Here is a 25,598-nt window from a genome sequence, read left to right on the forward strand (position 1 = left end):
ATGACCACTGCCGGCACGGCCAGGCGTGGTATTCACTGCCGGCACGGCCAGGCGTGATTGTTAGCTTGACTTTTGGTGGGGGTGGCATGGGGCCATTGCTTTTTGGAAATGGCAGAAGGTTTCGCCGCACCGCACGCGAAGGCAGTGATGTGTTGGGGCTGATGCTCAATCAAGCTCAATCCAGTCATTTCTGGGACACATGGCAAGAACTGCAAAGGGCCTAGGCATATTGATATAAGTTCTGTAGTCTATATAGGTCTATCTACATATATCGTTGAATCAACATGCAACAGCGAACGCCTTCAAGGGCACTATGGGCAGAGATCTAAGGCTGCACACACCAAGATCTCACCGCACACTGGTCCTTCTTCCAGAACGTCTGCACGCCCGCGGTAGCTTTCCCAAACCCAGCGTCAGTGATCCCATACCACAGCTGGGCAATCTTGCAATTACATTTCGCCGAGTTCCATTTCTCCAGCTGCCCCGGGACCAGCGTGCCGACACTGTACCACGGGTCGACCTTGAAGTAGCCCCACCCGACGAAACAGTCGCAGTTGAGGTCCCACCAGCGCTTCTTGATGTCCGGCAGCGCCGCGGCGGTCCCGAACGTGCCGAAGGGGGTGATGCCGTGGGACTGGGCGAGGGATTTGCAGGTGTTGAAGACTTGGTTGATGGTTTGGGCGACGCGGGGAGGGGCGCATGTGGGAGTGGGAGGGGGCTGGGTTACGGAGGACGTTGTGGTGGCGGTGGTGGTTCTTGTGGGGGTCGTGGAGGTACGGGTAGACGTAGAGGTACGGGTAGAGGTGGTGGGGGTAGAGGTGATGGTGGAGGTGGAAGTTGAGTGTGAGGTGGTGGTGGTGGTGGCGGTGGTGGTGGAAGTGCTTGTGTTCACGGGAGCAGCAGGCTCCGTCAGAAACCGCACCATGGGCATCTTCGCGTCGCTGATATCTGGCTGCGTACCATCCAAGCAGAAACAGGTGGCATACCCCTCCGGGACACCCAAGCCATTCTTGCCATCGTTGATGGCACCGGGGGTGTCAGAGGAGCAGGCGTTTGAACAAAGGCGGGACGCGTAGCGGTAGCCCGATTTGTAAGGGCCTAAACCAGGGCCATGGGGGATAACTCCACTGTTGAAGTTCGTAAGGTTGTAGTAATTGAGGGGTATGACACCGGGAATGGATTTGATAGCGAAGACGGTATGCAATTTCCGGTCCAATGAGATCTCGCATGAACCGAGGAGAACATCAGCGCAGGCAACGTCAGTCGATGCAAGACGGAGGCCGAGGGTAGGACTCAAGGTACGATAGGCAGTCTCGCAGGCAGCTGTGAAGCGGTCCCGGATACCCTGCAATTCCAGTGAGTCGCAGGCCGGGCGCGGAGGCTGGGAGGGAGGCGGAGGCGTGTCGATCAACATTGGTGCCAACGGCAACGCGGGGGTGCCCGAGAGAGGCTGGGAGCCGTTAGGACAAAAGCAGTGGGCAAAGCGGCCGCCGTAGGCCATGCCCGAGTGGCCGTCGTCGAGAGTGTTGATACTGTCTGTGCCACACTCCGCACGGCAGCTTTCTAGTGCGAATTGGTGGCCGCGTTCGTACGTTTCCCATGGTTTGGCGGAGGCGTTGTAGTACTGGGCCAGATCGTAGGACTTCAGAGGCTGGACTTCCGGAAAAGAGGTAATCCTGATTGATTGCCCATTGACGGAACAATCACCGAGATATCTACCCCCACAGTAGACCTCGCCGGAGGAGCTGGTGATGGGGCCCTTCAACAAGCGAGCGCCAGCGTCTTTGCAGACCTTTGCAAAGCGACCTCGGAGCTGGTCAAAGGCTAGAGATTCGCAGCGATCGTCAAGGCGCTCGGGAAGCGGTTTCTCGGGGTACATCTCATCCGATACGAACGCATTGGGCAACCCAGTCTTGCTGCATACGCAAGTAGCCCAACGAGGCAGCAGCTGAGGCAATGGGGCGCTCCCGTTTTCGATCGTGTTTGAGGCCCTTCCACAGCTGATGGAGCAAAATGCGAAATATCTGTCCAAAACGGCGGGGTCGTCGCTGCTGTCTGAGAAATCCGAGAAAACCATGGGTCTGACCTGGAAGGGGGCGATTGGAGTGGATTAGGTCACCGGGGATATCGTCCCTCCACCCCCCCACTACTACTACCCACTACTTACGAGGGGAACGGACTTTATGTTGATGAATTGATCGCCCGCCTTACAGTAGCCGACAAACTTGCCGTCCTTGACGCAGTGAACGGTTGCATTGCCTGCAGGAAGGAAGGGGCGGGCTTTTGCAGCGACGCGGCAAGCGCTGTCGTACTGGTTACGAAGGGCAACGGCTTCCTGGGAGGCACATGCGGGACCGTCAAGGGGAGCTGCAGCGACGCAGACTAAGGTCCAGCTGACGAGTGCCGAAGCGAAGAAGCCGGCGGAGAGCTTCATCTTGTTATTGGGTCGACGTAAGGGAGCTGCTGCGGGGTTCAGGGAGCCAGAGGGGACTAGGCTCTGTTTTATACCTGCCGTCCTACTGCCCCTTCCTTCCTCGTTCCACGCCGTTGCCCAGAGACAACGAGGGTGGGTGCGAGCGGGAGCATGAGGGCGGCGGCGGCGGGGTTGGTGGTTGCGGGTGGTAGCGGGTTTTTTTTCAGTGGGCGTCGTGTCGTCCGCCTTTTCTCACGATGAGCGTCCAAGAGCGCCTTCTCTGGCCGCAGAAATGGAAGAATTGGAATTGGCCTGCGGAACACACCCAAGCCTCCCCCCAATCGATCATTCTAGTACATGAAGTTGTTGTTAATGAAGGTGCTGGATGGATGGGCGTTGGGAACTTGGGCGCCCCAACTATTGCCGCTTTGCCGCCGCTCAAATTCTCATTCCCTTCCTTCCACTATTCCACTGGACCACTACTACTATGAAGAGCTGTTCTTCGCGTCTCAAGCACCGTGTTGCGCTATCCCGTGCCAAAGGTCTCGCTCGGATCATACTCGACCCGGTACTTCCGGCGGTGCGTGAATCTGGACCTCGGCGCGACTGCGGGCGAGTATGATACGAGACCTTGGCACGGGTACAATTTGCTTGACAGAACACTGGGATTCGGGAGTGTCTCTGTGTAGAAGACCCGCTTGGCAAAACCCACTATCCCCCACCAGGCAGTGAACGCTTCCTTGTATATAATAATATAGGAGGAAGACGCAGGGTTGGCGGCCGAAAATGGACCGGATAATGGCGTAGATTCCCTTCCTTAGGACGATCTGAATTTGCGACGTATGAACTTGGATGGGAACTCGTATGAACTTGAATAGCTAGTGCGTATGAAATTATAAAGCAGTGTGTGACCAAGAAAAAGATCTGCGTATGAAAAAGCAGATGTGACCATGAAAAAGATATGCGTAGTTCACCCCCGGGAATCATCCCATTGGAAAGATGTCCCGTCAAAATACCGGCAAAATGGAGATCTAGCGGGACAGGTCACTTTGCACCACCGAGAGGTCATTCAGATTCAGGTGGCAATGCCTAGCGCCACTGATTAGGATGCCTTTTAGACGATTCTCGTTTGTTTCCGCGTGGGATTCAAGTCTATGTACTTCCTGGGGTAACCGTGGAGGTAGCAACTGCCAGCTGCAATTGCTTGCCCCATCCGCCGCTCATAGCATATAGCGTGGCGTCGGGTTTGCCAAGGACAGTGACGGTGGATATGGGCACGGTGACTGTATGAGTCTGCGTCACGGTGGAGACAACGAACGACGTGACCACTTTTGTGGAAACGGATGCTCCGGTGGGCGGCGACAAACCGGCTGTAGTTGTCTCTGTCATGGTAATCCTCATCACGCCCGCCTCGGAACCCCCAGATGGCGCAGTGACCGTTTCCGTGAGCGTTTCAGTGAAAGTTTCGATGATACCCGCGGTAGATTCCTGGCGCATGGTGCTAACGGTCACCGTGACGGTGGGCCCCGTTGCAGTCTGCGTCAGTGTCTCAGTTTCTGTCTTTGTCTGCTTCTCAGTCAGTACATCAGTCATTGTGTTGAGGGCCGTTGTCGTCACGAGGCCTGTCACGGTGGCCGTCTCGGTAGCGGTGCCCAAGACTGTCTTCTCGACCGTCTGTGTCAGCGTCTCTGTGTCGCGCCCGGACCCGGTAGCTGTCTCGGTTTGATATACCGTAGCGGTGCCCTCCCCGACCGTCGCTGTGACTGTCTCGGTCTCCTTCATCGTTTGCGTCCGTGTTGCGGTCATGGCGCTGATCTCGGTGGTGGTGGTGATACCCGGTTGGATAGAGACGCTCACAGATACGCTCAAAGTGGTGGTTGTCTCGGTGACCGTCGCTGTCGCAGTGGCTGTTGTCTCGGTGACCGTCGCCGTCGCAGTGGCTGTTTCTGTTCTCGTGGCGGTCTCCGTAGTATCAGAGGTCACAGTTGAGGCTTCTTTCGTACTCGTCGAGACCTCTATCTGGGTTCTGGTGACGTCGCGGGTGAACGTGCTTGTTTCACTGGTCGTGGTAATGCTAACTATTGTCTCCTTCTCGGTCTTCGTCTGTGTCTCAGTCTCAATCTCAGTTTCAGTCTCCGTTGTAGTGGTCGTCGAATCGGAGGTGATCGTAGCGACGGAGGACGCTATATCTGTCTTCGTTTCGGTGGCGGTGGTTGTGAAGGACTGGGTCGACAGGGAGATAGAAACGCTCGCAGCCTGTGTGGTCGTTACGGTTTCGCTCACAGTCTGAGTTTGGATATCTGTGCGAACCCCGCTCAACGTCGTGGTGACTGTGAAGGTCTCCGTGTTGGTCTCTGTTGCCGTTGCCGTATCGGTGCCGTATATGCTCGAGGTGACGGTGGCGGTCGTAGCCTGGGTCTCTGTGTTGGCTACGGTGGCCGTGTCAGTTTTAGTGGTCACCACGCTGGAAGTGACAACCACCGTCGTCCCCGGCGCGGTCGACTCGATCGTGACGGTTGCCGTCGCTGCGGAGGCAGTTGTGGTGGTAATTGATATGGCGGTCGTGATGGTTGCCGTTGATGCGGAGGCAGTTGTGGTGGTAAGGGATATCGCGGTAGATGTCGCTGTCTTGGTGTGCGTCTCAGTGCTCGTCTCTGTGGCCGTCGTGATCCTGGTTTGCGTCTGGGTATGTGTCTGCGTTGCCGTGTCAGTCCTGGTGGTCACCACGCTGGAAGTGGAAACCACCGTCGTTCCTGGCGCGGTCGCCATTACGGTTGCAGTCGATGCGGGGGCAGTCGTTGTGGTAGTTGATATGGCGGTAGATGTCATGGTCTTAGTTTGCGTTTCAGTGTTCGTTGCAGTCGATGCGGGGGCCGTCGTTGTGGTGGTTGATATGGCGGTAGATGTCATGGTCTTAGTTTGCGTTTCAGTATTCGTTGCAGTCGATGCGGAGGCAGTCGTTGTGGTAGTTGATATGGCGGTAGATGTCATGGTCTTAGTTTGCGTTTCAGTATTCGTTGCAGTCGATGCGGAGGCAGTCGTTGTGGTAGTTGATATGGCGGTAGATGTCATGGTCTTAGTTTGCGTTTCAGTATTCGTTGCAGTCGATGCGGAGGCAGTCGTTGTGGTAGTTGATATGGCGGTAGATGTCATGGTCTTAGTTTGCGTTTCAGTATTCGTTGCAGTCGATGCGGAGGCAGTCGTTGTGGTAGTTGATATGGCGGTAGATGTCATGGTCTTGGTTTGCGTTTCAGTATTCGTTGCAGTCGATGCGGAGGCAGTCGTTGTGGTAATTGATATGGCGGTAGATGTCATGGTCTTAGTCTGCGTTTCGGTATTCGTTTGTGTGGACGTCGCTGTCTTGGTTTGTGTCCCGGTGCTCGTCTGCGTTGCAGTGTCAGTCTTGGTGCTGGTTAAAGTCGACGCCGGCGCCGTCGCTGTGGTGGTGGACGTTGCAGTGGATGTTGCTGTCACCGTCGATGCAGGTTTGGTGGTCGTGGTAGTCGCGGTGGAAAGCATGATCGACGTTGTCGTGACGGTGTCGGTGTCTGTTGTCGTTCTGACCGTGGTCTTTGTCGTTGTGGTCAGGGGATTCTGCGGAATCACCTCGACGAGGACTAAAACCGGGGAGTGAGACGGGGGGGTGCATGAGAGGCCTGAAAACCCCGTCCGACAGAGACTACTCACTTCCTTTCCTTGAGGCGTAGTCAACATAGTTATCAGTGTACTGGGTGTCTTGAAGATAGAAATCGAGAGTGGCATCGACTGAGGTTCTGACGTACACTGTGTATGATGCCGTCAAGCGACTGTTGTATGCACTGCAAGGGGTGGTCGTCGCGGAGTTTCCGGTCCAGAAAGTGGAAGGGGATGTGGCGGAACAGCTGATACCCAGAGCTGTAGACCACATCCCGTAACTATTCAAGTTACTGCTCGCACAATACGCCGATCGAGTGCCTCCGTTATTGTAGAAACATAGCGCATCGGCATCCTGGCCGGACGCTCCCGTCCAATAAAGACCAGAGGTAGTGAGCTTATACCAAGCTAAATCGGACAACGATAGTTAGGGTCGTTTCAAAAAGTGGGGACTTTTGCACCCATCGCAAACCCCCACTGGTTGCGAATGCCTTACCGTTCGCCTTGAGGGCCTTGTCAGTCTGCCCCGTGCTTCCGTCAAGCGGCACATAGAAGGAGCTATACGTATAGGAATCGTCGAATGAGGCTCCAACGGGTGCCAAAAGCTGCCTCGTCCATGTCGCGGACGCTCGGCCCGCGAATAAGACAATAGAGAGCAAAAAAAATCTGCCTGTCAACCTGTGCGCAAAAGTATCAACTGAGGAGGGCCAGCTTTTGGATGCCATGTTTAATACCGTGGAATCTTGAATCCCTGTTGAGCGAATCGGGAGTCAACCACTGGTAATATTGTAAGGCAGGTAATGTCGCCGATGTCGAGAAAGGTTTGGGAGCCGGGATGAGCCTTTTCGGGAAACCAACATCTGGGGCGGAAGGGTGCAGGAGCAAGGTAACGGATCGATCTGAGGTTATGCTTATGTAAATCGACAGGTGCAATGACGAGACGCAATTTCTTCCCTGTAAACCTATCGGCTAAAGTACGTATGATACTCCTATCTTTCACTGCCAAAGTGTTTCCAGAACGGTTCCTGTCACTTGTAGCGGGTGTCGATACCATCCTCCAGACAGTACCCATTTGGGCTTTGCAACCTGGGTCCACCTAAGCGAGTCTGACGGGCAGCTGGCGAAAGGACTCTCCCGTCGGCCCGAAAACCGCCGGTCGCCCAATTCCCGACCGAATCCCACTTTCGACAGCGCGTAACCTCGCCTCGCGACGCTGTACTGTCAACTACCACTCACTGGACGATCAGCCTCCTCTCGGTTGACCCTGAGGAGCCCTTCGTGTCCACCCTGTGTAGTAAACTTGTCATTGTCGCAAATACTGATTGGTCAAACTACCAGGACCTGGGGTCTTTTTTGATGGAACCAGAGCGGGTGGCTTTGGCCGTCAAAAAAGGGTGTTGTCTCGCTAGGTTGGGATATCTCTATAATATCCCTTTCGTCTCGTTCGTTGCTGCAGGGGTCCCGCATGGGTCCCGCAGTTGCTCGAGCTCACGCACGCCTTGGGGAGCGCGCTGAGCTGCCCGACCCTCGACCACCAGGAGCTCCGTCCCTTTGAACGAGCGCTGCTCGGAGCCGTCGATGAATACGGTGATCTCACATATGTGGCCAAGGCCGACTTCATCGCAGGCAGCGTTCGGACGACCAGGGATGTCCATCGTCTCCTTTATACGTCGGGACTCTGATGAATGATATATGTGGCCCAGGCCGACTTTCAAAGTAAGGCCCACAATTTACTAGGATCGACAATTAGTAGATCGAGTTGGGCGCGAGATTTGGATTGTGTGGTGCGCACTTTATCGATAGCTTGTCTCCGGCCTCTCATATGCCAATTTACTCAACTGCGTACCAGAGACCAGGGTCTTGTAAAAGAGAGGCGGAGGAGGTCTACTCTCAATCCTGCTGAGGAAGTGTTTTGGGATCGAGGCAACCCGGAGACATCTGCTGAAATTTCCTTAGGTTTTGGATGCTGAGGTCAGCCTGATTGGTGATATGTGCTACCATGGAGACAGTTCCCGCCAGAATATATCCCTGGTGCACTGGGAAGTGCCGAGGCAGCGGAATGCAGCTCGAAACGCCGGTAGAGTGAGGGTTCTTCTCAGTTTTTGCTTAGAGATAGCTTGTCTCCGCGAAAAAAAACTCACACTTATTCTCAACCTCGATCCCAGTAAATTGTGAGCCTAAGGCACTGATTTCTGTGAAGCACCTACAACCACATACCCGGACAAGCATTCAAAAGTATCCCAGGGATGTCGTTTTCGGTCAATCTCCACTACGTACGCTTATTCCTGTTCCATAACAATAGATACCGGCCTCCCCCTGAAAAAGCTTTTGTCCCCTGTGTCCCCTGATCAAACGCGTAGAGCTGGGTTTTGGGAACTGACAGTGACAGTATCCGTTAGAAGTCGCTACAGGGGACGAAAAGCGGCGTTTTCAGAGAACCTTTCATTTCTAGAAGCAAATTTTATTCCGCTTTATATGCTTGTCGCGGGAAACCTTACGAATCACCGTCAACACAGCAGCGCTCGGCATGTCCTACTTCAACGGTCGAAGCGGGCTTGTTCCCTTAGGTATACCGGCAGACCCGAACACATTTCGCTGCCTTCCAAGCGACATCGGTATTCCATCTGCAAACTTCCCTCCATATTCCGTTACCTCCAGCTCCACATTTCGCTGCCTTCCAAGCGACATCGGTATTCCGTCTACAAACTTCCCTCCATAATCCATTACCTCCCGCTGCTTCCAGCGGCGTATCTAGATAGCCGAAAATCAAGACGAGAATTCTACTGGCATTCCACAGTCATGGCGCTAAATTTCAGCGATCCTGCTGTTCTCTACCAGGCTGTAGCGGCCGCACCGGTGCAGGTACGCATGATTCGTCACCTCTGAGCCGGGGGTCCACAGTTTCAACAATGATGGCATGTCTCGTTCATTTTTCTGATATCCTAGGCATACTTCTATGGAGCTTATCACGTCAAAGAGATGCAGGACGGAATCGGTCAGTTGCAAACGGGATTGGAATATTGCACTGGAATAGCAACACAGTTGAACAAAGACATTGGTGGAAACGATGGCAGTGCTATTGTCATGGGGTGCGGTTGGCCGTTGATTCTCCTAGGTTCGTAAGATATTGGTGCAACGATAGATGGCACCTCCTGTTAGTGTCTGGGTAAACACCTCATTTTTTCTTTCCATCAGGAATGGCCGTGAGCGTTTGGAGAATGAAGACAAAGGGCGGCCTGCGATCTTATCTTCTGTTCGCATGCATGTGCTTGACAGTCGCTGATTGTGGTGTCCTAGCGTGGGCCAGGAGCCACTCATACTCGTATACATATGTTGACCACCCCATGTTATACGCGAAACTTCTGGTTCCTTGGTCCATCGCTCGAAGTGCTACCCTTCTTATCGCCTCGAGCTTGCGCTTCCGGGTCATTTTGACCAATCAAACTCGGCAGAAGCTTCTTGTCGCCTTGTTGACAGTCATTGCCATTGCTTAGTTGGTTACTTTCGAGTTCCTGTCACACAACTATATTCGTCAATCAGCTCGTTAATTTTGCTCATTTATGCAGGAACCTGTACAGCTGAATATGCCATTGCACACAGCGAGATTCACGCAAATGAAGGGCGAGGGGTTTCTGATTTTTTTTGGGGTGTATGTGTTATCAATCCTTTAGTCTACGCACTTGTAGGCTTGGGGACCTTTACGAAAGGGGTACGTGGTTCGTTTGCACGCATCTTCACCCAACATCCTACAATAGTAATCGACCCACAACCACTGTAGCTTCGTGCAAATCGAACCAATGGAGTATCAGCACGGTTGGCTGGATCCAAACAAATGAGGGATCTGGAGTTCATCAACAACACCCTTTTGTTCTTCACAATCGTTATGGCATCCATTTTGTTGCTGGCCATCTATGTTCTCGGAGGTGAGGTTTGAGTTCTCTTATGTTCACATCTGGCTTCAGTGGTTTTATATTGTCCCATCCATTTATCTTTTAACCTTCCTTTCAGCGGGAAGATGGTACACCAACCCTATTCAACAAACCGCCAGTGTAGGCGTCGTGGGAGCTTCTGGTTGGTTGAGAGTCGGGTCGGGGGCGTTTTCATGTGTGAGATCCTCTCCTACGCCTACATTTTTCGCATGCCAGTCGTATCCGAGGACAAAACGTCGTTGTGAAGCAAGGTTTCGGTAAAGGTAGTTGTATTTCGTAGTCGTCGGAGTGTCGGGAACGCGAGTGTGTCGATTTATTGTCGGAAGTTTTGATGGTATTTTGACGTTGTCGTATAAAGGTGATCTCATTTGCTCGTCGAAGATTCTAGGCGTATAATCGGCGTCGGAATATTATCGATTTCATGCGCAGTTTGAAGCGCACTACTACAGCGTAGGTACGCTACTCAGTTGGGTCAGTTGAGCTCCTATGGTACAAACTTATGGTCTAGTCTATAGCCGGTAAGATGCTCCCCGGGCTATCTACGCCAGTGTCGTCCTTCTTATAGTGGGGGGGAAGGGGGTGTGTCTCTATCCTACTACTGATCACGCCTGGTCACGCGCGCACAAATACTCATCTTCCCTTGAATCTCCCCATCTCCTCGTACACCGTCGACCTGATCCCTTTCACCATCGGCCCGCTTGTCGCCTACCGAGGGCGTCTGAATTCTGTGGTCTTTTGTCAGATTTTGCAGGATCATTTCCTCCCGTGGGTCTCTCAGAAGCAGGATGGTGAGCCTGTGTTCACCGACTGGGTCTACCAGCAGGACAATTCAAGGGTTCACACATCCCAACTTTCGACGTCTTTTTTCGAGGAAAACTTCATTCCGACCATGGAGTGGCCTGCATACAGCCCAGACCTGAACCCCATTGAGAATCTCTGGGCTATTCTCAAGCGCCAGGTGGAGGGGCGGCGTCCAAAAACCCTGGATGAGCTAGAAACAGTGGTTATGGCGGAATGGGCTAGTTTAGACATTGGGACTTTGACAGCGCTTAACGGGAGTATGTCACGGCGTATGGAGATGGTTATTAAGGCAAAAGGGGGCTCGACCAAGTACTGAATGGATCCCCCTAATTGATACCCATAGCTTGTCATAGTAAATTTGGGACATCCGCGGTGAAATGTATAAAGATGTCGACAAAAAATCGCGAAAATGGCTAGAAACTTTTGTCACCCGACTGGACCATTCTGAAATGAAGGCACGTGATTCATCCCATTCCATGTAGAGGATTGCCGTTCTGACCACTCATGCCCTTCCCAGACTATCCTGATTTATGAACGAGGTCGTTAAGAGTTTCGCTGACGGCCAGCCTCAACTCTGGGGTTGGGAAGCGCAGCTGTACAATATTTGGCGCTGATTCTATCATGAGTGTATTGGCATCGACCGCGGTAATGGCACTTTCTCGATTCATCACGAGTCCCGTGGCAGACGGTGTCTGAGCGTTGCAGCGATCCGCAAGCATCAGTAATTGGGATAACTGTAACGGGTAAGGATCTGGCTCTTACCTGAGCGAACGCCTTTGGGGCAACAATACAAACTTTCTCGTGTGGGTTGATCAAGATGATACCGATATCCCACTGCGCGAATCTGGCCCACCGAAAGCGTTTCACACTGGTGATTCGCATGGAGCACACATATGCCGATGCGTCGCTGGTTTTACCCTGGCGTTTCCATATGCTGGTGGGTGGTGCCATACTCATGTGTCGCTCCCGCTTTGCGTTCTTTCCGTCGTCGTCAGGAAGTGCGCTCTGACGCCGCGATCCGTCGCTCGAGGCATTTTCGACACTGACCTCCTCAATTTCGGACGCATCTTCGCTTTCGGAACCAGATTGTATTCCCCGTAGCTTGGAGTACAGGTTCTTCGCGGAGGTGAGCTTTACCAGAACTGTACCGAATAGCGAAACGTATAATGTGTAACTTTAGGGAGACAGAAGGAGTTTAGATTAGGGTTAATACCGAATCATAGAGATTTGGGTCGCCATACCAGATGAGCCAAGCCTCCGCGTAATAACGATGTACCGCTGAGATGTTCGACACGGCCACAGTGACCGCAATATAGATTACAATGCAAACAATGCTGTTCAAGAAGACGAAAAGGATATATTTCGCATCGTTGAACTTTCCGCTGATAAGACGCGTTCGAAACAAGAAGAACCCTGTCGTACACCCTAGAAGCGCCGTCCACGCCATCAGAACCCCGCGCACGGTGAGGGGAATGTTGGAGTCGCTGCCGCCGCCGGAGCGCGAGGAACTTTGACAGGTGTACGATTCGTTGTATGTCCCCAAGTTCACGCGCTCGATGCTAAGCCGCACAAGCGCCGTTTTGATGCACAGTAGAATCTTTGGGGAATATCTGAGGTGAGCCCCTTGCTGATCATCGAAAGTACCAGTTGCAACGAGCTGAATGAGTTGAACGTACTAATGCAATGCCAGAAGCCGGCAAAGAATATGCAGCAATGACTTCATCCGTGATCCTCAATTTGCGAAACGGCATGGCTATGAAGAGAATAAAAATTCTGCTCGCTTTCGCGAGCAGCAATCCAATGGTGAGGTTGGCGCCGATATACAGCAGCCACTCACGCGCATAGCAAGACGCGGCGGCACCCGTCGTGATTCCGAATAGATTGCCGGTGAAGAGGAGCGCATGCGCGATGCATATAAGGAGCATGATAACTGGACTGAAATTCCGCAGCGTGGCAGAGTGCCGGTTCATGGCGACGAACACGCCTGCGCAGATCGATCCGAGCCATCCGCTGACGTTGAAAAGGGTAAGCACTGCGATGACAGGGTCGCTGTACCTAATATGGACTAATCGGAAAGATGAGCTTCCAGAAACTTATGGGGAGCTTACATATATACAGGATGCAATCGGGAAAGTATGTCAACACAGCCGAGAAACTTACGCGGCTTGATAATCGTTATCATGAACGGCGAGCCGCTGACATGCTCCCCAGCAATCAAAACGTCAATATGGTACTGCCCAGCCGGCTTGTCTGTATACTCGAGATACCACTTCTCCCCTTCTGCCACGAAATCCAGAATTGTACCATCTTCTTGGAAGGTTGCATGCATGCTTATGTTTTGAAGAGTGGTGTGTGCAGGCGAAAGCTTGTTCCCATACATATCTTTCAAATCAATAAGGAACGTATCGCTCCGTTCCCAAAGACCTTGAGCGGAACCCCCTACCACCACCGTACTTGTTCGGGCGCTCGGCGGTTTTGGGTAGAAAGTAACACTGAATCCTTCGGGTTCGTAAACGTCGCCATTCAGATAGATGCGCAGTGAGTATGTTCCGCTTGTGAATTGCCGGATGATGAAGGTATAGGTTCCATTGCCAATGTCTTGCGCCAACAGAACGGTTCCGGTTTCCTTGTCACCGCCCAGGAGGGTCGCCTGTGGAAGGAAACGTTAAAGAAAGCTTCTTATTTCAGAGGGTACAACTTCATGAAGCCATACTGTTACTATGGCTCCACCGTACGTGACAGGCGTCCCAATGGTGGTATGAAGTTGCACGCTAACGGTGGTCTCTGTCCCAATCTCGCAAGGAGTTGATATCAAACTACCAGATACGGCAGATTTGCTGACATTGGCGCCGCCTGAAGATAAGCGGAGAAATACGCGCACTGCATCAGTATCGCCATAGAGAAAGTCACCTACGCGTACTACTCACCGAGAAGCTCTAGCTTCCACATGTCAAATATTCCGCCATCGGACGCATGACCGCCGAGGAAGAAGAAGGAGTTCTGATGCAAGACACTACAGGATCCAGCTCTCCTAGGAATTTTATCTTTGTTCTCAACATGCAGTTGGGACCAGGTCAAAGTGGTGAAATCAAAGGCGTAGGTATCATGTTCAACGAAAACAGCGTTGTTGCTGTCCACGCGTTGGCCCCCAAACGTCAATAAGGCGGCGTTTCCTAGCTCATCGGTCGTCATCGCACGTGCCATGAAATTGAGGTACGGAGCATTGCCGACGATCGGAATGGCCGTTACGGTCCATGTGGTGACGTCCGTCGTCGGGTCAATGAGGATCTGCTGCGCTGGTCGATCTACTGATTCGCATGTTAATGACGGGCTGCTCCGAATCAAACGAAGGGCAATAGCGGAATGCATGGGTTGAAATATGATTAGAAAGGATGCAGTCACGAAAAACGACGATTTCCCCCAACTCAACTGGTCATAGCACTGCCATCCCTGGTACACAAACATCTTATTATTCCACACTGCAGACACAGCGCCTTCAGACCGGATGAGGCCCTCGTAATTGACGATTGTAATGTTGTTGCCATGCCCGTCAGTAATTTGCCCCGTCGTCGGTTGATCAGATGTAAACCACCGCCATGTCTTCAAATTCAGAGCCCACAAAGGAAGCTCGATCCAGTACCCGTAGAAGGAGTCGTCAACTCCCCCTGTAAGAATCCACCAGTCGCCTATCACTGCTGCCTGTGACCACTATGTGAAAGGCGGTACATGGAGGAGTTCGGGTTAAATTGTATTCATGTCAAGTTCAAGAGTACCGAATATCCAGGGTGCTTCGAAGCTTACCGCGTATTTCCCAATGGTCTCCGCAATTGGCGGGATACCTATGTAACTCTCGGACGTGATGTTGAAAATCCACATATCGGTCAAAAATATTGCGCCGTCATACCCGCCATAAATCATGATCATGTCGTTGTACCGGCTGCAAGTAGGTAATGATCTGGAATCGTCAAAACATCAATGAAACTTAGATGGATGATAGCTTCGCTTCAAGTTTCCGCAAACTGTATCCTATGGGACCGTACCTGGAAGGCATTTCTCCTGGGATGTCTACTATATTTCCTGTGTTCATATCCAACTTGGAGAGGGAATGATAGTATGTGGTCGACTCGTCCGCATGCCAGCCGCCAACAAGCCAGACAGCGTTCTTCGCAGAATCGTCGACCGCGCAAGAGCTTACTCGGGTACCGTTTATATGGACAGGTTCCCATCTGGAGCAGAAGCATTAATCTTACTAACCCTAAGCTCTGGTACACGTCGGGTAACAGAGGTACCTTGGCTTAACGGTGGCGGTCACGGAAGGAATGCAAATTGCGATCCACAAAGCGCAGAGCAGTACCAACAGCGTCATTTTCTGAAATCGCGATGCCGCAATATCTCCTATGCAGTCAATATTAGCTGACCTCGTATAGTATTGGCGTCCCAAACTGCCGTGAGGCGGGTATGCAAATCGAACCTGTCATTAACTGGGTCCTCCAAATGTTTCCTGGTGTGCTGTCAAGCTTATTCCAGGAGTGTTACGTAATCACGGATTTTCCGCGCGTCACCTGTCAAAACTCATCCCCGGCCAAGGGTTCCCCGAAGAATTCCAGCGAAGTGTGGAATTTGACAATTGGGACAACAACCAAAGCTCAATTGGGATAACAACCAGACCCTACCTCATAAGAAACATGTCGAGGACAGCATCTCGTTTCGTTTTCCGTTGTCTTTTTTGGGCCACCGTTGTGGGCTTCTTGTGCAGACGCACCTCTGCAACACGGTGGATACCAGTCCTACAGACTGGGGATATTCCGCCCGCTCTCGATTTACCTTCCCAAGTGTTTGTTCCCCAACGGAACGAGACTCTTCTCATAGGCGGGTTCGACACGACAAACAAAGGATTCGGGAACTACTTCCCCGCAAAGAACTCGTCGGGCATTTCCGCCTACTCTAGCACATTCTCCATCAGGAGTGGTACTACCAGGGATGGAACCCCCCAATGGGTATGGAAGAACTTGGCGCCCTCACAATTTGCAGTCGATGCCGGTGGAAGTTCTGCGGCCATCACAGATGATGGCAATATGGTAGTCCGCTGGGGTGGGGTGCAGATGGATGCGACTCAGAATCCATTGCTGAGTACCGTGCACACCATGAACTTCACCGGCGAAGCGTGGGGAGCCTGGGTGCCAATGCAAACGACAAATACGCCGCTACTATCCGCCTTCGCGAAGGCCGTAAGTATTCTTACACTGTAGTGATTGCGGCTTTTTCAAATATTGATCTGAATTACGTAGGTAATCTACGGGGACCTTTTCATCACCGTGGGGGGTATCGACGCCGACGGGGCAGTGAATAACGCTATAAACAAGCTTTCTCTCCGAACGGGTACATGGAGTACAATGAGTGTTATTGGAGAGAATTTGCCAGCCTCCTGGGGACACAATGTAGTGCTTTGGAGAAACTTCCCACTTCGAGATGCTGTTGTTCCAAATGGAAACGGGATGGCCCCTGCTGAGAGTAGCGACGTTCTGCTCATTATCGGCGGACAAGTTTGTCCAAGTGACACACGGGCGGCGGGCCCAAGTTGTTTCATCAAATACCCCGGTTATGCGCTGGACTTGGCCACCGAGACTCTGCATTTACTGGATACCAAAGGAACAAGCCCGGGTTATAGAGCGCAAGCTACCGCGCAATTGGTTCTGCAACCAGATGGAGAATATGCCTTGTCGCTGACAGGTACGTCCGATCATATACCCGACGCCCAGTCAGCTTTTCTGAATCGTTGTATCGCGTTCTCCGATTCCATCGCCCTTCTTTGCACAATGATTTGTTATAGGCGGATATTACGGGGATTCGACGTACGTTTACTGGTTTTGGTCAGACAACTGGTTGTATACGCCAACTTCGCGGGTTTGGTCAAACACGCCGATCGCGAATCCGAGTACCTTTCCAAATCGCTATGGGGCGTTCTGCGTCCCGCCGTTTGCCACAGTGGGATTCGGATCCACGTTCCCCTATTCGGTGCATACGGACGCATGGGCTCTTGTAACCTCCGGAGGGGATACCAGCCAGTCGAGCCTAAACTTATCGGGTGGTGGCCTCGTTGTCAGCGTCACCGGGGTCGAGTACATCTTAACGATGCGCGATTCTCGCGGACTCGAGCTAGGGTACGGAGGCGAAACCGTGATGGGTTTTCTAGTCGATGAATATGGGCGCACGACGATTGGCGTAGTTGATGATCACGGCAATGGAACGTATACTATCGCCTTCCAGGCCAGCTGGGCAGGCGCACACGATTTGTATGTCAACTATAACGGTGCTAGCATGTTCGCGTCTACCAGTGTCAAGGTGCGAGTTCTGCCTGGCGCCGCAGACCCTTCGACCTCGTCCGTAACTTTCGCCACTGAACTCTACCAAGGAGTCAATGCATCGCTCGCATTGGATGTGCGTGATTTTACTGGCAATACCTTGTTGCAAAACGATGCCCTGATGGCTACGACGGTTTTGATTGCTTACACCCAGTCGTCTCAATATCAAGTTCCTGGTTTCAGAAGGGAACCTACAGAAGCACAGTTGGGATACGTCGACGGACAGGTCATTGCAACATTTGTACCAGAAAGTCTTGGCAACTTGACCGTTACCGTATTTCTCAATGGAATGTATCTCTCGAATGCGGTGATTCCAGTAAATAAGCCAATTGAACGTGCGTACGTACTGGTTATTATCTGAAATTCCAGGGAATCAGCGGTCCAGGCGGGTATTACACCAACTAACCGTTTTCGGAAATCGTACCATTTAGTGCCATCGAAACTTCGAGCGAATAGTAGCCCATACCCGGCGATAATTCTAATCTTGACATCAATCAACCTATTCCTGACGATTTTCGACACCGTTCTCCTTATACTAGGACGAGAACAGTTCAGACAAGAGCTGCTATGGCACTTCACGCTCCTTCCGAGCTTCATTATGTCCGCGCTTTATGTATTGACCATTTTGGTGCTTCCCACCACGGCGATTTGCGCTACACAACCATGGATGCTTACACTTTCATTGGGAATACCGGCCGGGGCGCTGCTTGCGCGATCATGGAGTTTGAGGCAGAGGTTGGGAGACTTCACCGTCGGCAGCGCCGCGGTCGAGGTGCCAGCCAATCGATACATAAAGACTTTCATCTTTTGCGTTTCTTGTTATTTGGTACGTAGCTCATGCCACTATCTCCCGAAAACGGATGATTCTAATTTGGTTTCGGCACTGTAGATTCTTCTCATTGCTTGGACGGCCACCCGAAGGTTGGCCGCGTTTACTCTTCCCCTGTCCCGTGGCACATGCGAGTTGGACACTCATCAGGGAGCATACGCCATATCAGCCTTGCTTGGAATTTTTCAAGCATCAGCATACCTGATGTCAACGGTGCTGACCGTGCAAGGAGTGCAAGCTACTCGAAGCGTAGCAAAGCGTTTTGAAGAAACACAATTTCTTGACGTAGGCGCGAAGCCGCAGGCGACGAACGAAGCAACCTACATGGGGCTATTGAGTGTGGTGTGCGCGGGCATTTCCATTTTGGTCTTGGCCATTATAGCCACCCCGACTCCAAAGAACCAGATTGTCATGGACTATGAAACTCGGACGGTCATCTGCGCCATATTGTCTCTGGTCCTCGCGATCGTAATTCAGATGTCCACAATTGCTCCGCCGGCATTGAGAGTTCTGCAGTGGCGGGGTTGGGTTCCCACTTTCTTGCGAGCGGCCGACACATCTGGACCTCTTCCCGCCGCAGGTCTTGATGAGGTGCAAGCCCAGCGTAGGCAAGAAGCGTTGTCGCGGCTCTACTGGGGGGAGGCCGACAGTGGGTCAACGAAAGGCCGAGCTTTGAAAGAATTCCGGATAGAAATTGGGATCAAGCGCGCATACGGCAGCGAAGCTACAGCAGGAGATTGGACTCCGGCGGTTCTTACAGCCTACATGGCTGGCAAGCGGCATATTTGCACCCTCATTGAGAAGGTATATCGATCTAGAGTTCCTCCACTTGGCGAATTCGCCCATGCACATGATCTGACCTCCCTCGTTTCAACCGAAACAGACAGGATCGCAAGACTGCACGGTGATCAACCATATCGCAGAGGTTCGCCTGGTGTACATCAAATCAAAGCCAGCAGGGTCGGTGAAAACTGATATCGAAAAGGCAATGTCAACGTCATCAAGAATAAACCAACCTCCATTGAAGCCTGTTGTGCGCCTACAAGTTTCCGCACGATTGTCTCTCCGCTTAGCTTTCGAGGACGTCGGCGAAGCAAAGAAGTGGTTGGCGATCCTCGAGGCTATCTCAGAGTCGGGTGCCGCCACTGGGTCGTCTGCGAATAAAAAGGCCGGAGCCGCACCGGGCACTTCAACCGTCACGAAGCCCGCGAACATAGCTGCCTCTTCTGCTTTACCCTAAGTGGTGATATTGTGGCTCCAAGTACGTTCACGCGGGCCAAGAAGCAGAAATTGTTTGTACCCTGGTCGTCTCATGTTGCTACATATACTTGGAGTAGTTGCTAAGGTTTTGAACCATACACGAGCCATATCTTCCGTATATCTGACAAGTCTTCCATTTTGCGGGCTATCTTGTTTTCATGTCCTTAGGGTTACAAGAATGTTTCCCGTGCTGGCAGCGCTGAATACTAACGGCCTAAATGGGCTCTCGTGTGCGGCGAACGGGTTTATATTCATCTACAGTACAAAGAGCGGGAGGTAAAAAGGGGAAGGATAAGGTTAGGAACAGGTTTGAGGTAAGCAAGTTCTCTTATGCTTATTTACCACCTGTGGAGGACGTTCAAAGAGATAAAAAGTCCACCGTCTTGGCGAGGCCAGGTGCAAACACCGCACGAAAGAAAACGCCTGCATCCTGCCCACGATTGTCGTAGGCGCATGTTTGCACAATTCGTGCGAGATTTCGCAACCGTCTTGGCCGGGCTAGGCGCATACACTGCACGAAAGAAAACGCCTGCATCCTGCCCACGATTGTCGTAGGCGCATGTTTGCACAATTCGTGCGAGATTTCGCAACCGGCGTCCTGGATTACACTGGGATATGTCGGACTTGGCATTTCCCTCCTTCCCGTCACCGGTATCTACCGCCTACATAAGTTACCATATTTGCTTGCGCTCGTAAGAGATGCAGTCCGGAACTTTCAAAATGACAACGATGGTTTTAAAATCCATCGAAGGGAAAGTGTTGATTGCCCGTTGCGTCCTCTCCGCTAACGCCGATAGGTAAACTCGGTGAGGAACATGGCGACGACAGTTTTAATCTGCATGCCCACGAATGCCTCCCCTATGCACATGTGCCTTCTAGCACCTAAGAGCAGAAAATGAGATCGCGCCGACGTCTGCGCAACATCGACGCCGTTTAGGAACTCTGCGGGAACCTCGTCCACCTTGCTCCAGCGGAGAGGGTTGGCCGGACCCGGAAAGCGCGCTGTGTCCATGTGTGAGACGGCCTGCGATCCCTCCAGAAATGACCGGGGATCGTGTACCCCTCATACTGAATGTCCTTAACGACTAGACGCATGACCGGGTGGAGACGTGGATGGTTTTGGAGCAACTATTCCATAAGGCCAATGAGGTCGGTCAATTTCCGTAAGTCTACGGCCAACTTCCAAGAGGAGCGGCGCCAGTCCTGCACCTCTTTACGTGCAGCTTTGACCATAGCAGGACAACATGGAGATCCAGAAGTGTTCACCTTTATGGCTGAATGCTACGTTCAACTATTGGCGTTACCAGCGACAGGGATGACACAACATGATATAACTGTCAACCTGTACTATATGGAGAACAGATTCAAGCTTCATATACCAGGTACAAACGCCGATGCTATGGCTGTGGTCTTCAGCGTTGGTCCTGCCATATGGCGAGAAAAATCGAGGACGTTGAGATGGCTGTACCGCTGTCTCTCGCTTACTCTTGCTCTTCCCATTTCCATCACTGCTGGAAATGGACACCTTTGTCCGTGTTCTCCATGTGGGCCCACACGGCATTACATTGAGGAGAGGAGAGAGGCGCTTACACCCGCTCCAATGATCCTGCTGAAGCTGAAGGAAACTATGAGGAGTCATTACCAATGCCATTCAGCCAATCAGGGGAATAAAATCACACGGAGAGCAGGTTCGACCTCATACCTGGCCTAACCTTTATCAATGCATTAACCCTGTTCCTAAGCCTAACCTCTAACAGCATTTACCACACCAAGATCTGAAAGTGTCGCAACTGGAGACCACACCCAGACAACCGGTTAGACAACAGGTACATATTTACTGGGTTTCCGTTGGAAGGAGCTGCCCATCCCCACTTGAACTGAGCCAGTTTCGTCGGGTTCATATCGGTCCATATTTTGACAATACTTATCCAACCACCGGCTACGTATAAATGATACTAAAGTGGAGACGCTCTGAGCAGCTTCTCGAGGGAATCCATACAGGGCGTCAAAGACGGAAACATCTGTTGCGTGCAGTCTAGAGTACTGTACTTCTTCCGAAACCGTTCGATCCTATACAGCACAAGTTCCTCAAATCCAACCGTCACCTACGATCACGTGGCGCGGGCTCTTTAGGTGTACCAGCCGAGTTCCCGTGTGCTATCCGCGGCCGTAACCCATCGAGACAGATACCGAATCGTCGAAACCATAATCCGAGCAACGCAACACCTCGGACCCGTTTACATGCCTTCTAGCATGGGCCGCAACCAGCATATGCGGCAAACCTTGTCAGACAACAGTGTAGGTAACCGCGGTTGTGCCGCCTATCCTCCTGCAAACGAGGCCAACGAGACAACAGTGCTCGTTCCCCCACCTCCAACCGAACACACTCCGCGATAGCCTCGACAAACTGGAATTCGCGGCTGCGCTTGGTGATCCTTGTCTCTGCGGTTTGGATTTTGCGTTCAATCGGCGACCCGTGGCCCGTGGTGTCGATGACGAACTCAGGAAGATTTTCGAAAAATCTTTCGGCGTATTGGAGCCGGGTGTGGAGATGATACCCTCATGTTGCGAGCACTTTCTTTCATCTTAGGGTCAGGGTTAGGGTTAGGGTTAGGGTTAGGGGTTAGGGTTAGGGTTAGGGTTAGGGTTAGGGTTAGGGTTAGGGTTAGGGTTAGGGTTAGGGTTAGGGTTAGGGTTAGGGTTAGGGTTAGGGTTAGGGTTAGGGTTAGGGTTAGGGTTAGGGTTACAAGACCCCCTGGGTTGGGTTTTATTATTGGGTTGCCTGGAACCCTAGGGACTTAGAAATTTTCGAGTTTTTTGGTTTTGGGGAGTGTTCTACAGTTCAGATTCCAGGTTCCAAGGTGTAGGGTGCCGGGGGTGGTGCGCACCTAGGCAAGTCACAGGGGATCACGTGTGCAAGGGTAAGTGATGGGTTGGGTGCGGGTGGTGTGGCCAGGAGCGGGGAGGGGTGCAAATGGGGGGGATGCGGAGCAGGGGTGGAGTGTAAAGGGGGGATATATATTCCATATATGTATGGTATAGGACTTGTCTTCTTTAGATTTTTTTTTCGCCGATCCGGAGTTGGCATCCTAATTAAAAAGTAGGCCCCATATCATATTCTCTAATTGAAGTACTCTCGGATTGGCTATCCGTGCGGAAACGGCTTCAGAAACTTAGAAAAACGAAATTTTCACGTGACGGGGATAAAAAAATGGCAAATGTGGTGATATCTCAACATCTGGCTGAATATTCAGTGTTGGGCACTTAATGAAAGTTGATTGAAGAAAAGGGCCCCTTTTCAATTCTCAAGTCGTGACCCCCAAGACCTCCTAACAAAAGACACGAGTACGTATGTGCAGGCAAAGGGGTTTGGCCGTGTTCTCCAGTAAACATTTTGTGAATTCCGCTGTGCATCGTAGACTGTTTGTAGGACCGTTGCGGAATGTCATTTACCAAAACTGTTGAACATTTTCCGTTTAAAGCAGTGTTCTACAGTTTGTCCATGCAGGTTAGAGCACGTGACCTGGGCTTGCTTGCAGGGTATGCAGAGTGAGAGGGTTGGGGTTAGAGATTTCCCAGATCACTTATTAAATTCAGCCAAACTGTCTCTGTCATGGAACATTTAAAATGGTGGAAAGTAGTATTGCATTTATTGATTTAGAGTACATTGGAAAAGCGCACATTCAGAAAAGGGTTTTGGTGTAAAGTTATCAACGACATTCAACAGTACTAAAGGACTTCCGCAAGCATGTCACGGACTTGGTTCTCTCCAAAAGTCGTACGGCACTCAGGGTACCTGGCGCAGCGGAGACGGAAACGATGCTGACCGCCAATGCTATGAAAAGCTGAGCCTCCACAGTTGGGACATTGAAGCTGATCACGATGCTGATGGAAGAGTTCACGGATATTGCCAATGGGAGCAGCATCAGGCACTTCCCCATCCCCATGACCCCACCAAGCACGAGCAGGATCAATGACGGGTGCAATGCCTTTGAACCATCCGGGATTGAAACCAAAAGAGTTGAGAACATCTCGGAAGCGCTGACAGTCTGTCACAGTAGTCTGTCTATTGCGATCTCCTCTGAATAGAACTCTGGTGGCAGCGTCCATGATGCCATTGATGAGACTGTAGTACTCTTCCACCGGCACAAGCTTCAAGGAGTTTGCGCCCATGTGCTGGAAAATGGTCTCGATCTGGTCCAAATGGAGATTCAAAACCATCTGTTCCGCTGATTCCAACCTGGCGCACTGAACTCGCACTTCAACTCGCATGCCAGTAATGTGGAGCGGGTGATCGTTGAGCCATTGACGTAAACCTCTCAGTGTCTCACTGCGATCACCAAGGCTGGACTTGGTTTGGGGCATTCGCGAAGACAAAGTCGAAGAGTAGGCTTTGAGCGCATGAACAAGCTTTGGGTAGCAAGTAACCCGAACATTGGCGTGACCCGCAATGTCAAAGCGGGTGGACCCAAATCCCTCACCAAGGATGGTGAGCATGGGAAAGGTGGCTCCAACTCCACGTCCATTGTAGCAAACCAAAGGAATGACACCACGAGTGTTGAATGTCTGACCAATGTCCCATGTGTTGAGTGCAGCATCGGGATGGTTGCTCACTTCCTGGTCAAAGGAGTAGGCTGGCAAAGTCTGAATGCGTTGCTTCATTCCATACTGCACAATGCGTACAGAGGGTGACACAGCACCAATGATGTCCTGGAACCCAGACATCAACAGATTTTGCCGCCCAGCAATCAATCGTGAGTGATCCGTGCTTTCCCTCACGATGATCGAATGTTCATTGTGAAGTAACTCAAGAATCCTTGCCTTTAGGGTTAGGGTTAGGGTTAGGGTTAGGGTTTAGGGTTAGGGTTAGGGTTAGGGTTAGGGTTAGGGTTAGGGTTAGGGTTAGGGTTAGGGTTAGGGTTAGGGTTAGGGTTAGGGTTAGGGTTAGGGTTAGGGTTAGGGTTAGGGTTAGGGTTAGGGTTAGGGTTAGGGTTAGGGTTAGGGTTAGGGTTAGGGTTAGGGTTAGGGTTAGGGTTAGGGTTAGGGTTAGGGTTAGGGTTAGGGTTAGGGTTAGGGTTAGGGTTAGGGTTAGGGTTAGGGTTAGGGTTAGGGTTAGGGTTAGGGTTAGGGTTAGGGTTAGGGTTACAGGACTGTTCCCGGTTATGGGTTATTTTTGGCCATCCAAAAAGTGTCATATAAAGTTGCTAGCAATGTTCAGGGGCATCTTACTGTAATGTGCTTCAAGTTTTGGGGCATGTTTTCCACTCAATGCCCCGGGAAAATCTGTTTTTCCGATTTTTGACTATGAAAATATTGCCAAAATGCATTTTCTGAAACTCTGAGTGGATGGATTTCGCTTAAAGTGGAATATGTCTCAGAAAACATCCCCAAAAACATCTAGGAACCTTCATCTACTCTAGTATTCATCAACTCCTGGCACTTTTTGTTTCCAGGCAATATGGGGGTGTTCTCCAGTTGGTGGCGAATGACTCATTTTGGTTTGCTCTCAATTTGCTACATGTTCAAATCCTTTTGAGGCCCAAATACTTTCTTTTCTTCCACTGCTCCTCCTGATGGTGGAGGAATGCAAATGCCTTAGGGTTAGGGTTAGGGTTAGGGTTAGGGTTAGGGTTAGGGTTAGGGTTACAGGACTGTTCCGGGTTATGGGTTATTTTTGGTGGTCCGGAAAGTGTCAAAAATAGGTGCTAGCAATGTTCAGGGGCGTCTTACTGTACTGTACATAAAATTGTGGGGCATGTTTTCCACTCAATGCTCCCGGAAAATCCGTTTTTCAGATTTTTTACTATGAAAATGTGACCAAAACGCATTTTCTGAAGCTCTGAGTGGATGGAATTTGCTTGAAGTGGAATATGTCTCAGAAAACATCCCCAAAAACATCTAGGAACCTTCATCTACTCTAGTATTCATCAACTCCTGGCACTTTTGTTTCCAGGCAATATGGGGGTGTTCTCCAGTTGGTGGCGAATGGCTCATTTTGGTTTGCTCTCAATTTGCTACATGTTCAAATCCTTTTGAGGCCCAAATACTTTCTTTTCTTCCACTGCTCCTCCTGATGGTGGAGGATGGCAAATGCCTTTTTGCATTGCAATACATGGATATGACAGGGTGTTTGTCAACCAGCAAATCATGCAAAAAGCATGCAGTGCATGTCCGTTTGCATGCACTATGTCATCCGCACCACCTTGGACACCTGAGGAAAGTTGTGCGGATTTGAAAGATAATATAGTTACGGAAGTGGAACCAGGGAGATTCAATGACTATTGAAGGAGCTATGGCACACGTAAGTCCCCAGGGGTGGGACTTAGAGAATTTTCAAAGATTTTGGTGACTCATGGCGCAGGTTTGATTCT

General features: G+C 51.4%; 6 protein-coding genes across 6 annotated transcripts; 2 read left to right on the plus strand and 4 right to left on the minus strand.

Annotated features, from left to right (window-relative positions):
- Positions 1 to 191: 191 nt before the first annotated feature.
- On the minus strand, positions 192 to 2,616 carry EV422DRAFT_348743 (uncharacterized protein). Its single transcript, XM_053066530.1, has 2 exons — positions 2,168 to 2,616; positions 192 to 2,086 (listed from the first exon to the last, which is right to left on the minus strand). Exons 1-2 carry the CDS (start codon positions 2,432 to 2,434, stop codon positions 326 to 328), a joined length of 2,028 nt encoding a protein of 675 aa, XP_052920647.1. The 5' UTR covers positions 2,435 to 2,616; the 3' UTR covers positions 192 to 325.
- An 866-nt stretch (positions 2,617 to 3,482) lies between these two features.
- On the minus strand, positions 3,483 to 6,918 carry EV422DRAFT_348740 (uncharacterized protein). The gene is made up of 3 exons (XM_053066529.1): positions 6,543 to 6,918; positions 6,101 to 6,454; positions 3,483 to 6,030 (listed from the first exon to the last, which is right to left on the minus strand). Exons 1-3 carry the CDS (start codon positions 6,769 to 6,771, stop codon positions 3,566 to 3,568), a joined length of 3,048 nt encoding a protein of 1,015 aa, XP_052920648.1. The 5' UTR covers positions 6,772 to 6,918; the 3' UTR covers positions 3,483 to 3,565.
- Positions 6,919 to 8,845: 1,927 nt separating this feature from the next.
- EV422DRAFT_572586 (uncharacterized protein) lies at positions 8,846 to 9,169 on the plus strand (the record flags this gene model as incomplete). The annotated part of the gene is made up of 2 exons (XM_053073142.1): positions 8,846 to 8,908; positions 8,993 to 9,169. The coding sequence occupies 2 exons, from the start codon at positions 8,846 to 8,848 to the stop codon at positions 9,167 to 9,169; spliced, it is 240 nt and encodes a 79-aa protein (XP_052920649.1).
- A 2,125-nt stretch (positions 9,170 to 11,294) lies between these two features.
- Positions 11,295 to 14,827, minus strand: EV422DRAFT_572587 (uncharacterized protein; the record flags this gene model as incomplete). Its single annotated transcript, XM_053073143.1, has 9 exons — positions 11,295 to 11,468; positions 11,539 to 11,950; positions 12,018 to 12,373; positions 12,453 to 12,841; positions 12,937 to 13,426; positions 13,490 to 13,629; positions 13,704 to 14,484; positions 14,578 to 14,731; positions 14,817 to 14,827. The coding sequence occupies 9 exons, from the start codon at positions 14,825 to 14,827 to the stop codon at positions 11,295 to 11,297; spliced, it is 2,907 nt and encodes a 968-aa protein (XP_052920650.1).
- Positions 14,828 to 15,412: 585 nt separating this feature from the next.
- EV422DRAFT_348934 (uncharacterized protein) lies at positions 15,413 to 17,602 on the plus strand. Its single transcript, XM_053066531.1, has 3 exons — positions 15,413 to 16,004; positions 16,065 to 16,506; positions 16,607 to 17,602. The coding sequence occupies exons 1-3, from the start codon at positions 15,462 to 15,464 to the stop codon at positions 17,497 to 17,499; spliced, it is 1,878 nt and encodes a 625-aa protein (XP_052920651.1). The 5' UTR covers positions 15,413 to 15,461; the 3' UTR covers positions 17,500 to 17,602.
- A 2,260-nt stretch (positions 17,603 to 19,862) lies between these two features.
- EV422DRAFT_548688 (uncharacterized protein) lies at positions 19,863 to 20,246 on the minus strand. Its single transcript, XM_053071680.1, has one exon. The coding sequence runs from the start codon at positions 20,237 to 20,239 to the stop codon at positions 20,012 to 20,014; it is 228 nt and encodes a 75-aa protein (XP_052920652.1). The 5' UTR covers positions 20,240 to 20,246; the 3' UTR covers positions 19,863 to 20,011.
- Between the last annotated feature and the right edge of the window lie 5,352 nt (positions 20,247 to 25,598).

This window comes from Fimicolochytrium jonesii (assembly GCF_025526975.1).
Source record: "Fimicolochytrium jonesii strain JEL569 chromosome Unknown EV422scaffold_48, whole genome shotgun sequence".
Taxonomy (NCBI): domain Eukaryota; kingdom Fungi; phylum Chytridiomycota; class Chytridiomycetes; order Spizellomycetales; family Powellomycetaceae; genus Fimicolochytrium; species Fimicolochytrium jonesii.